Genomic DNA, 12,881 nt, shown 5'->3' with positions numbered 1-12,881 from the left:
ATATCCTTCATCTCTGACCTTGGGTCTTCAGTACCTACCTAGTGCTGTGCCCAGCCCCACCTGATAGGAGACCTAATTCTGGTGGCCTATCTTGTGTCATCTTCAAGATCCACCTGACATAGTGTTTGGGCATTAAAGTCTAGCTTCCGTCCATACAAGTCTCTTGCCAATATTAACTGCAGTTTTAGAGAGCTCTTTTAAAGCTTGTTAAAAGTATTATAATTAATTATTATAATTATTTTATTTATAACTATTTATAATTATTGAATTTATAATTATTGCCCCAGCCACCTCTCAGTTCTTACTCTTAATGCAGACTGGCATCTGAATATGAAGGATGCCCTTAGGGAGATGGCTCTCAGAATGTAGATGCACATTTTTCCCTCCTGGCTCCCCATGAGCCTGGTGAACTAACACCTTGAGACCGCCAGAGACGCACAATGCATCTAACAGCATTCCGCACTGCTGTTCTCTCTTCCCCTCCCTCAGCAGCCTGAAACCCTTTGTTCTCACCTCGTCCCACCCACTATCTGCCAACATGTCCTCCATCCTTTGCCTCCACCATTTTACTAGCTATCTTTCTTTCCAGTCCAGAACCAAACCTCACTCATTCATTTCCCTCTGTACATGGAAATAAGCTCCTCCAGTGGTTTTGTTTATTGCACCAGATTTCCAGCATCTGGAGTCTCTTGTGTCTCCACACTTGCATGGTTCAGTTTTACATCCATAGTTTTTAGACTTGCCTCCCTCAGGCCCCAGACTATAGAGCTCAGCAACAGAAAATGATTCCCACTAAGTCCCTATTTCTTGTCTTGATGCAAGGCCTCAACCCAAAATGTTGACAGTCCTCCTGACTCCACAGATACTGCTTAAGCCAGCTTCTGGGTTATCTGTGATTCAGAGTCCAGCATCTGTAGTCTCCCTTGTCTTCAGTCCCAATGTCTTCTCTGGCTTTCAGAATAAACTATTCTGAAATTTTATTTTGAGAAGCCTCCCATCTTCAACCATCTTGTAATAGGAGCACATTCTACTCTCTGTGGTCTAGATCCCTACCTTAATCATAATCAAATCCACTGCTACTTTTCTTCCTAGTTCTGATGAAGGCGCTTCAACCTGAAATGATAACTTTGTACTCTTCCCACCGGCGTGGCCTGACCTGCTGAATATACCATAATCTTCTGTTTATATTTTAGGTTTCCATGATTTGACATTTTTATTTTTGATTTTCATTTACATGCACAGATTCACCAGTTGCTCATGTTTTCATTCAATCAGATTAATTCTTGATTTCCTGGTGCTCTAATTAAAAAAAAATCTCATTCTAAATGATTTCAAAGCTCAACCCCCACACCCTGGCTGTGAAATTCCTGCAAGTCTGAAAGATCCAGTAGGGAAGGTGTCTAATATCCTCAGCACGGACAGGCCAAAACACCACAACTGATGTATCACATGAAGCAGCCTAACACTTCAGAATGGAAAATACATTTTGCAGGTGGGTTTGGATTCCATTCATTTAGACCCTCTCTGCTCCCTCTAGAACAGAAGTTTATTAAAGAAACAATACAAAAATACCCATGGAACCCATACCTGATATTTTCCCTTACTGTTGAATTTGATAACCTTTCTGTTCCATTGACTCCCCTGTGCAGATGTTTGGTTCCAGATTTCCAATATATGTCCACTGTTTTGCTGGTACAGTCCAACTTTAAGCATACCATTGACATGACCAAACTGATAATAAAAGCTCATCTATCAAGGAAAGAAACAGAATTAATTTAATTTCCTGTTACTTTTGAATAGAGATTTAAATCCAGAGCATGTCTTCAAGAATAATTGGCTTTTGGTTTGATGTTGATCTCTAATTTTCTGCACACGCAAAAAGGAAACTACCTGGCAAATATCTTTTGGAGGAAGGAAAACAACGCTTCGTAGAACTGCAAAATCCTTTGAATTTCTTTCAGGTGATATGGATAAATAATAAGCTGTGAAAAAATAAAAAGATAATTTATTGCTACTTCAGCCAGAAACAATTTTATGATACTGACAATTTTTCATGAGCTGAAGAATACTAAACTTCTCTTTTTCCCTACACCTCCATCTTCCTTCACCTATGTGTTTTTATCATCACTTCCCTGTAGGTAATTCTCTCTATCTCAGACTTAGGTTCTCTTCATCTCCCCCCTCCATGATCCTTTTCCCTTTCTTTCATTGGTAAGTTTCTTGCACAGATTTCAAAGGCTCTCTCTCTTTTTTTCTCTCTCCTGATTTTCCAATTGGACCAAACTTCCATTCTCTGCCTCCTTTCCCTTCCAAATTGCATTAACTGTAACTTAAGTAGAACCAAATGCAACATTTAATAAATAAAACTTTTAAATACATAATTTATTGATCAAACAATGTAATCAACCAATAATGCATGTTTTAGGTATTGGGTGATGTCCACTCTGAATAGAACAGAGGCCATCAATCTTTGCGTGGCATGGGCATAATATACATGATCGTGAACTCACATTATTTGTATTATATATTGACGGTCATACTAAAAATCCATGTTCCTGGTTTTATGTGCAATGATTAATACAGAACAAGAGTAGAAATCTTGTCTGTTTAAATTTATTTTAACAATGTATTTACAAAAAATTTAATACCTTTTTAATCTGGAATTTAAAAAAAGAATATTGGTATTGATGATATTGGAGTTACCAGATTATCATAAAAACATATTTGGTCCTTTAAATCCTTTATACTCTTTTTTCCGAACTGGATTTACATGTCCACATTGATGAGATTGAGACTACATCCACACTACGCTGGATAAATACATAACCAAAACTTTTTCTCTTCATTTTTACCCTCCATCTACACTAAAACGGTGTTTTCATGCCCCGAAACCGGAACTTTTCAGAAACGCTTTCCAGGGTAGGTATTTTTGAAAACGCTGCTCAGGCAGATCAGTGTGGACAGGGTAACTGGAGACTTCTGAAAATGCTGTCAGATGGCAGCATGCCATTTCATTGTTTTCTTGAATGCAACCTAACAATTTCAGAACAGACGGCAATAAGACTGAAGCTAAAAGAGTTAGAAATGTACTCACCAAGTACTTTGACCCATAACTTACTGAATAGATAAGTATACTCACTTTGCCATTTTCTGTCCTTGCTCGTATGAAGGTGGTTTACCTATTTATGCAAGTACTTCTCTGACAATAGATGTGTAACAGCCTAATGTAACATTGTATGGAAATACAAGATAACACTGATGCAGACATGTTTTATACATTTAACAAGGTGCTTTATTAATGCAACAGAGTTAGTCAGTTTTTCAATGCTCGTTGTCAGCCGGGTCAATCTGCCCATGAACTCCCTGTCGGTTGCCTCCGTACGCTCCAGTATTTGTTTTTTTTTTACTTTTAAGTTCTCCTGCACGACAGCCAACAGCTGCCCGTTGTTTTAAGTTTTTCTTGTCTGTAACTACACAAATGCGCACTTTTGCGGCAAGATTCGACAAAAAAACATGTCGCTTCTTTTCAGTAGATGTGTCCTGCAGATGCGCAGGAGGAGGAGATATGCCGAAATCTCCGTTTCAATGTGGACAGAGATATTTTTAAAAACGCATAGTGTGGATGCCTATCGTTTTTACGCGAAACCGGCATTTTCAAAATTATCCGGTCTAGTGTTGATGTAGCCTGATTCACAACTGCCTTCTGAAATGGATTGGTAAACCAATTAGTTGTATCAACCTGCTCTGTTCAAACTCCATCACCTGTTGGAATATCATCAACAAGCAGACTGCTGTTCTAACAAACAATCCTGCTGGAGGAGCTCTGCAGGGTGAGAAGCTTCTGTGAGAGGAAAGGAATTATCGAAGTGGTTCAGAACTCATCAATTTTTAAGTAGGTAAAAGTAAATGTACTAGACAAATAATTAAATTTAATACGTGTGATCTTCTGACTGCAAATTTACATTTGCTTGCTTTTTAATCTCTGAGTAGTCTTGCACTAGATGCTTTTACATCAGATTTGCTTACTTTAATGGACAAGTACACAGTTATATTAATTACTGCTTTACTTTGATCCTGTGAAAGCACAGCACTACCTTGTGATAGTCAAGGAATATAGCAGTTACACTGCATCAGACTGCATCACTGCACCATACCGTCAATAGTTCCTTCCCTCTTACATATGTTGTTTGACTTCCTGAGTTTTTCCTGTAGTTGGTTTGTTCAGATTCCAGCATCTGCAGTCTCTTGCTTCTTTGGCAGATTACTGCTCTTTCCGGTGATTACTTTCTCAAGAACAGGAGGGGACAGGACAACAGAGCTGCTGACTCAGGTCCACAGACTTGGATTTGATGCTAAACCTGGTGAAGTCTGTGTGGACTGCACATGTTCTTCCTGTGACATCCAAATGCTCTGTTTCTCACCCATATTCCAATGACGTAGGTTAATTGGCCACCAGAAATCATCCCTAGTGTGTAGCTTAGTGCTGTATCTAGGGGAAGTTGATTATAGCAGATGGAGAATTTAAAAAAATGCCATGCTTAGATTTCCTGTGAATGGTCGGGGGTCAGCTTTCGGTCAGCACAGAACTGTTGGACTGTAAGGCCAGTTTCTGTCTTTTGCAAATCTCTGACTATATAATGATAAAGATTGTCTTTATCATTAATACAGAGGATTCCAGTCAACTGAGACAAAATGGGACTGGTACATTTTGACTCAATTACATGTCTGCCCCAACTAGCCAAAGTTTTGTGGAAATAGTAAAAAAGGTATAAAAAAGACAAACTACCATTTAACTAGAACACTACCAATACCACTATAGTAATATAAAACTGTGTATTAGTTCCCAATAGTTATCGACAGAGGAATTGATCTGCCCTGTTCTTTTGATTGACTGTTGTTACGTACCCATGGGTATCTTGTACTTGTCATGTGACAGTGGTGTTGAAGCTATACTGGACTTAAGGTAGTGGTCTTGTGATGGTGGAGTGATGTCATTTTCCCGCCAGTAGAGGTCATGTGACAGGTTTTTTTTACAGGGTATAAAAGGAGGACCCCTCCCTGTGAGGAGGGGCAGTTCGTGGCTGGATTTGCCATTTTGACTCCATGCCACTGCATAGTCCAATATTATGACGCAGTTTGGTTGAAAGGTGGAGTTTTATTTAATGCCTAAAGTTTAAAAGGTCATTGCCAGTAGCTTCTTTATAATACTGCCAGTTAAAAATCAGTGGAGAGTGAAGATCGGAGTTTGGGAGCTAAAAGATCGAGGAAAGTGGATTTCGATGGTGAAACAGGTTCGACCTTGTTTGATCCTCATTCGGAAGGAATTCGTTGGCTGTCCCTATGGTAACCCCTGCGAATAATAGCAGAAAGGGTTGGGTACAGTTTTGTAAAGGAAAGGTCAGTGCCTGTAAGCCGTTTCATTTTCATCTTCGTAAATTCTTCAGGAAAAGTATAGTTCGACTGGGAACCGCAACAACATGACGTGAAAGAGAATTTAAATCGTCTAAAAAGTCTCTCCTTTAATGGACAGTAAGCATTTTGAACTTTTGCAGTACTACTTTGAAGAACTGTTTTTGCAACATCGCTTTAAGAACTGTTTTCACTTTATTCCTTTAAGAACTGTTTAAGGTGCCACACAGCAGCTGATTTCCGGTTACGTTAGTGGTTTGTTTACTTTTGGGGGTTTGTTTTTCAGTGTTTAATAAATGTTTTATTTGTTATAAAAAACCCTGCCTCACTCATATGTTTATTGTTGCTGAATCCGTAACACTGTAAATGAACAATATCAGTACAGACACCTAGTGAAGATAATGGACAGCTTCAAACACTACCTTCAATGATTGTATATTCCAAATCTTCATTTTAATAGTAACATTCAAGATGATTGTTGATACCTTCAGATTCAGAGAATCAGAATCAGATTTAATATCATCGGCAAGTGTTGTGAAATTTGTTAACTTTGCAGTGGCAGTACACGATAAATGTAGAAAAAACGGAATTACGTTAAGTATATTTACGTATATTAAGTAGTTAAATTACAATAAGTAGTGCAAAAACAGAAACAAAAAGGGGTAGTGAGGTAGTGTTCACAGGTTCAATGTCCATTTAGAAATCGGATGGCAGAGGGGAAAGATTTGGTCCTGAATCACTGAGTGTGGACCTTCAGGCTTCATAGTTCCTAATTTGTTAAAGTAGTGAAATCATTTCAATCCTAAATGCTTGAAATTACAGCGGGCCAAACAGTTCTAATCTCTATATACCCATGACTGTGTGGCTAGGCATAGCTCAAATACGATCTATAAATTTGCTGCCGAAACAACCATTGTTGGTAGAATCTCAGGTGGTGATGAGAAGGCGTACAGGAGTGAGGTATGCCAACTAGTGGAGTGGTGCCACAGCAACAACATGGCACTCAATGTCAGTAAGATGAAAGAAGTGATTGTGTACTTCAGGAAGGGTAAGATGAAGGAACACATACCAATCCTCATAGAGGGATCAGAAGTGGAAAGAGTGAGCAGCTTCAAGTTCCTGTGTATCAAGATCTCTGAGGACCTAACCTGGTCCCAACATATTGATGCAGTTATAAAGAAGGCAAGACAGCAGCTATTCTTTATTAGGAGTTTGAAGAGATTTGGCATGTCAACAAATACACTCAAAAATCTTCAATAGTTGTACCGTGGAGAGCTGCAGGCTGCATCACTGTCTAGTATGGAGGGGCTACTGCACAGGACCGAAAGAAGCTGCAGAAGATTGTAAATCTAGTCAGCTCCATCTTGGGCACTAGCCTACAAAGTACCCAGGACATCTTCAGGGTGTGGTGTCTCAGAAAGGCAGTGTCCATTATTAAGGACCTCCGGCACCCAGAACATGCCCTTTTCTCACTGTTACCATCAGGTAGGAGGTACAGAAGCCTGAAGGCATGCATTCAGCGATTTAGGAACAGCTTCTTCCCCTCTGTCATCCGATTTCTAAATAGACATTGTATTTTTTGGACACTACCTCACTTTTTAAAAAATATACAGTATTTCTGTTTTGCAAATTTTAAAATCTATTCAATGTACATAATTGATTTACATGTCTAATATTTTTTTTTCTCTCTGCTAGATTATGTATTGCTTTGAATTGCTGCTGCTAAGTTAACAAATTCCATGTCACATCCCAGTGATAATAAACCTGATTCTGAGTTCTGAATTGCCTGACTGTTTATTACTCACCAACTATCAGTGACAAAAACACTGCTTTTTAAACACAAACATGCAAGTGATGTTATTTAAAATCCGTTTGCTCATTGGACAGTGTAGTGTCTAATGGCATATGATGTGCATGAGACTGATGCTGATTTAAAAAATTTCAGTAACAGTCTAACAGTCTCCTGTCCCATTTAAGTGGCACAGTGTTCCAAATAATCCACTACCTTCTGTAGAATTTTCCGCTCAAAGTCATTATTGTTCCCATACCAGGCTGTGATGCAGCCAGTCAGCGTCTTTCCACCTCACATCTGAAGAACTTTGCCAAAGTTTTTGATGACGTGCCAAATCTTACCAGACTCCTGAGGAAGCAGAGGCGTATGCAATGCGTTCATCCCACAGACATGTGTACCTTGTCATCCCAATCCAGCATATATAAAGCTCCCTAGCTCCTTCCTACCTGATCTGTACTGTTCGGTTTAGCACACATTCTCCACAACTAGCAACAGCAACAAAATAAACCAGGATTCAACTTCTGTACGGCATAAACAATCTTAAAGAATTTATGAAAGAGCATATTTTCTGTGGAAATTTTACATTTGTGGAATTCTGATAAGACCATCTCTAACAGCATTTCCTTGGTTTTGCATTTAATTAGCATTTTATTCATGCTTTGATTTTCCATTTCCTTCAAAACTAATATCATTTCTTACATGCAAACAGCTGCTAAATTTGGATTTCATTTCACAACTTTTCACCACATCTCCATGGTAACAACAGGGTTGGAGAATTGTTACCCATCAGGCTCTTGAACCAGAGGGAAAAAGTTCCCTCAATTTCTCTCACCCCAAGAGTGAACTGTTCCCATAACCTATGGACTCATTTTCATGGACTCTTCATCTCATGTTCTCGATATTTTTTGTTTATTTATTTTTCTTTTTTTTTTGTATTTGCACAGTTTGTTGTCTTTTGCACACTGGTTGTTTGTCTTGTTATGTACAGTCCTTCACTTATTCTGTTGTATTTCTTTGTATCTAATGGGACTGCCTACAAGAAATTGAATCTTAGAGTTGTCTATGGTGACATATATGTACCTGAATAAGAAATTTACTTTGAACTTTAGAATCTATTCTTGTTGCAGTTTATTTGTGAAATTGGCCAGCCGATAATTTTTCACCTGAGCTGGAAATGTGTTTTCTAATTCCTTTTGCTGAAGAACTTTTCTGATGTGTAACATTCACAAGAATGATCCCAAGATTATATGAGGAGCATTTGATGTCTCTGGGCCTCTTCTCAAGAGAGATCAAAAGGATGAGGAGTAAACTCATTGAAACCTGCCAGATACTGAAAGGCCTGGATAGAGTAACCATGGAGATGTTTCCATTACAAGGAGAGTCTAGGGTCTAAGAGCAGAGCCTCAGGAGAAAGGGATGTCCCTTTAAAATGGTGATGACAATAAATTTGTTCAGCCAGGGGGTGTTACATCTTCAGAATTTGTTGCCGCAGTGTAGTGACTTGAATCCACTCCAATTTGCTTACCATCACAACAAGTCAACATCAGATTCATTTCATAGGCTCTTCACTCAGCCCTGGAACATCTGGACAGTGAAGGTGAATACATCTAATGATCATAATGCTATTTGTTTCAAGGTAATTCTGGAAAAGCATAGGTCTGGTCCTTGGCTTCAGATACTAAATTGGAGAAAGGTCAACTTTGATGATATCAGAAAGGATCTGGCAAGTGTGGATTGGGACAGGCTGTTATCTAGCAAAGGTGTACTTGATAAAAGGGAAGTCTTCAAAAAGAAAGAGAGTACAAAGCTTGTATGTGCCTGTCAGAAGAAAAGGCAAGGATGGCGGGTTTAAGGAACCTTAATTTTCAAGAAATACTGATGCCCTGGTTAAGAAAAAAAGAATTGGGATAGCAGGTATAGGCAGGCTGGAACAAATGAGGTACTTGGGGAGTATAACAAATGGCAGAGAACACTTAAGAAAGAAAACACTCAGTGCACTGCAGATGCTGTGGTCAAAGCAACATGTACAACATGCTGGAGGAACTCAGCAGGTTGCGCAGCATCCGTGGAAACGAGCAGTCAATGTTCCGAGACCTGAAACCTGACGAGACCCGAGTTCTGACGAAGGGTCTCGGCCCGAAACATTGTCTGCTCATTTCCACTTAAGAAAGAAATCAGGAGGGCTAAAAGAAGCCATGAAGTTACTCTGGCAGACATGTTAAGAGCAAAAGGATTGCAAGGGGCAAAATTGGTCCTCAGGAAGATCAAAATGGTAACATACAGGAAAAATGTAAATAAGATTGAAGGAGTACAAAGAAAATTTACTAGGATGTTGCCAGTACTGGAGGACCTGAATTATAAAGAAAGATTGAATAGGTTAGAACTTTAATCTCTAGAATTTAGAAAATTGAGGGAAGAGTTGATAGGGTAAGTGCATGCAGGCTTTTTCCACTGAGGTTGGGGGACACTACAACGAGAGGTCATGGGTTAAGGGTGAAAGGAGAAATGTTTAAGGGGAACATGAGGGACACTTCTTCACCCAGAGATTGGTGAGAGTGTGGGACGAGCTGCCAGTGCAAGTGGATGCGATTTCGATTTCAACATTTGACAGTAGTTTAGATAAGTACATGGATGGAAGGAGCACAGAGGGCTCTGAGTGGGGTGAGGTCAATGGGAGCAGGGAGTTTAAATGGTTCACTACAGACTAGCTGAACCGAAGGGTCTGTTTCTCTGTTGTGGTTTTCTACGGCTCTATGACTCTTCATTGACTACAGCTCTGCAATTAACATCATCATCCCCTCAACAATAACCAATAAGTTCCAAGACCAAGGCCTCGATACCTCATTGTACAACTGGATCCTCAATTTGTGGGTGAAGAGAGGTGGCCCGTGTTTTGGTGATTTCCAGCCAGCTGCAGACCTTACCAAATACCTGCATGTCAAAGTTGCACACCTGGTCACTGTGGAGTTCCCTCAGAGGCATCAAAACAGCAGAACTCCTTCACGAGTCTCCTAGCCATGGGGTAGTGCTCTGGGAGCATGTACACCTCCAGCCACTCCATGAAGTAATCCAGGTCTCGAGCACATGGCAGTTCCCAGCGTCAGTGTGGGGGAAGACGCCCAGGATGTCTCCTGCTACTTGCTGCACTGGGGCCTCCACCATGTACAGTACTGCTGCACTGGCACACTAGACTGACAGCCCGGCCCCTTCTGGGACATGCAAGCATCGCAGCAGTGCATGAACAGCTCCACATCTTGCATGCACCCAGGCCACCTGCGCAGTTTGCCCAATGTCTTCGCAGTACGGTAACAGCCAGCCCCCACCAGCCCGTGCACCGACTGCTGGGGAACCACCAGCTGCAGGAGATGTCTGTCAGTGTCGAGAAACTGTCTCTGCCGGAACAGCAAGCTATCGCGCACCTCATGCTCCACTGTGCCTTTCCCCACTGTGACGTGCTGTCACCTCTTCCCTCTTATCACCGCGCAGTCGCCGGCGACCATAGCCAGCCAGACCACTGTCGTCCACCCAGGCGGAGATGGTTAGTCAGCGTTGGGAAGGACATGCAGACGGGAGATGGTGATGGTTGACCCCATGTACACTAACGCATGGCATCTGATGCCCTCCGCCATGCAGTCCACATAAAGACCTTGCTCTTCACCTAAATGGCCCACCCAAAAAGGCAGCAATGGAGGGGTTTTGGTTGAAGACTCAGGCAGCGCCGCCTGCTCCGTGTTTTCCTATGTCTGCGCTGGGCTGTGGCGTGGTGCTGGTGTGAAGCAATCCCGAGCCACATGGCTGGCCTGCCTGCCCAACCGGTAACAGAGGTGGCTCCCTGGCACACGGCAGGGCTGGTCAGACCGGTTTCATCAGCTCGGCCTTGTCAGCTTCCTCCTCCAGCTTGCAGACACAAGTCCCGGCCCGCGGACTTGGGTTATTGTATTTAAGGCAGAGATTGACAGGTAAGGGTTACATAAGGAAGGCAGGAGAGTGGGACTGAAACAGTAGAGCAGACTTGATGGGCTGAATGGCCTGATTCTGCTCCTATGTCTTATAGTCTCGGAATGGATATTGTTTGAGAGTCTGATAGCAATGGGATAGAAGCAGTCTTTAAGTCTGGTGATGGTCTTATTCCTTGAGCAGAGTTTACTTGTTACAGTTAGATACTTAACCTTACTCAGAGTTGTCATTAACTTTGGATTGGTACATTGAAACAAAATGGGTAAATTAGCACGAGTGTGTAGAATTCTTGCTTGGTAAGTCAAAATTGGACAAGTTCAAAGGTTATGTCCATTAGTGATTCAACTCAATCTGGCAACACAAGGTGAACAATTCAGTATTTATTGCAATTCAACTGCACTTGCTTTTTTTTAATAGTAACAAAATAATTAATTTATTATCATACCACACAACTAATCTTTAATTCCCTAGAACTTTTGTTACCGATGTGGTTTATTCTTCTGGAAGATTCTATCAGCTTAAACTATACAGCTTTCAGCCATTTTTGTGCCTCCTTTTCCCCTGCCTCTACCCTATATATTATCTTTTTAAACACACTTCTATACCTTGTAAATGCTATGCAACATATATGTGCCTTTTATTTCTTATATGTTTCACTTATAGTGCATCTGCCATCTAAATCTCTCGATTTCTAATCGAATATGTTAATGTTCACCTATTTATTTTCTTATGTTGTGTTTACACCATTCAAATTCCATAAGACAACAAAATGTACAATAGGGGCAGAATTTGGTCATTTGGCCCATTGAGACTGCTCTCCTGTTAGATCATGGCTGTTTAATTTTGCTCTTCTGCTTTCTCTCCATCATCCTGGCTCTTTCTAAATAGAGTCTATTTGCAGTAATTTCTGATAATGATGAAGTAAATTCCAAATGTGTTTTATGTTCTTCAGTTCCGACAGCAGAGCAACGTTGTTTGGACTTTCATATCCTCCGATGCAACCAAATGGCAGGCATGTGATGAGACAAAATCCCCTTCCTTAGATAGCACTATACAAGCCCTCTACTAAATCAGCAAAGCTAGACAAATATCCAAGCACAAGAAAATCTGCAGATGCTAGAAATCCAAAGCAACACACACAAAATGCTAAAGGAGCAGGCAGCATCTATGGAAAAGAGTGAACAGTTGATGCTTCGGGCTAAGGCCGTTTATCAGGACCGTACCAAATCAACTGAATTTGATGTTTGAATGGAGGCTTAAGCGCAGGGCCAAAATGGAAAGGTCAGGTACAGGCTGAATTGAGACAGTGGGGTCCCGGCATCAGAGAGGATACTCGATGTAGATTGAAGAGCCCTGCTGAATTAGAAAGGTCGGTTACAGGCCGAATCGAGGTGGTGGTGTCCTGGCCCCAGAGCATGTCGAGGCAATTGAAACCAATACTTCAAAGTTGATTTATGTGCCAGGTCAGATTGAAAAGGTCAGAGTGTCCCAGCCCAAGGTGAGGGACAGGCCAGTTCAGATTATTGCTCCTCAACTCGGCTCTGCACTAAACTATGGGTCTCTCTTTGCAGATTTCAATTCAGAATGCAATTTGCTTGCAGTTATTGTTTGCATGATGTACACGTTTTCTCTACACATTGGGTGTTCAATGGTCTATTTTATTGTTATGGATCCTTTTTTATGGGCATGATGTGTTTTTTTTTTCTCTCTGCACATTGGGTCT

At 40.9% G+C, this 12,881-nt stretch overlaps 1 protein-coding gene across 1 annotated transcript in view; it reads right to left on the bottom strand.

Moving 5' to 3' along the window:
* malrd1 (MAM and LDL receptor class A domain containing 1) overlaps positions 1 to 12,881 on the bottom strand; it is a 359,618-nt gene that overhangs the window by 333,557 nt on the left and 13,180 nt on the right. The window contains exons 3-4 of the mRNA XM_073055307.1: positions 1,891 to 1,982; positions 1,588 to 1,749 (exon numbers count right to left, since the gene is read on the bottom strand). Of these exons, the coding sequence (XP_072911408.1) occupies positions 1,588 to 1,749; positions 1,891 to 1,982 (254 nt within the window). The remainder of the gene's footprint in view (positions 1 to 1,587; positions 1,750 to 1,890; positions 1,983 to 12,881) is intronic.

This window comes from Hemitrygon akajei, chromosome 8 (genome assembly GCF_048418815.1).
Source record: "Hemitrygon akajei chromosome 8, sHemAka1.3, whole genome shotgun sequence".
Lineage (NCBI taxonomy): Eukaryota > Metazoa > Chordata > Chondrichthyes > Myliobatiformes > Dasyatidae > Hemitrygon > Hemitrygon akajei.
Note: the sequence above shows the minus strand (reverse complement) of the source record. Positions and strands in the feature narration are given on the sequence as shown.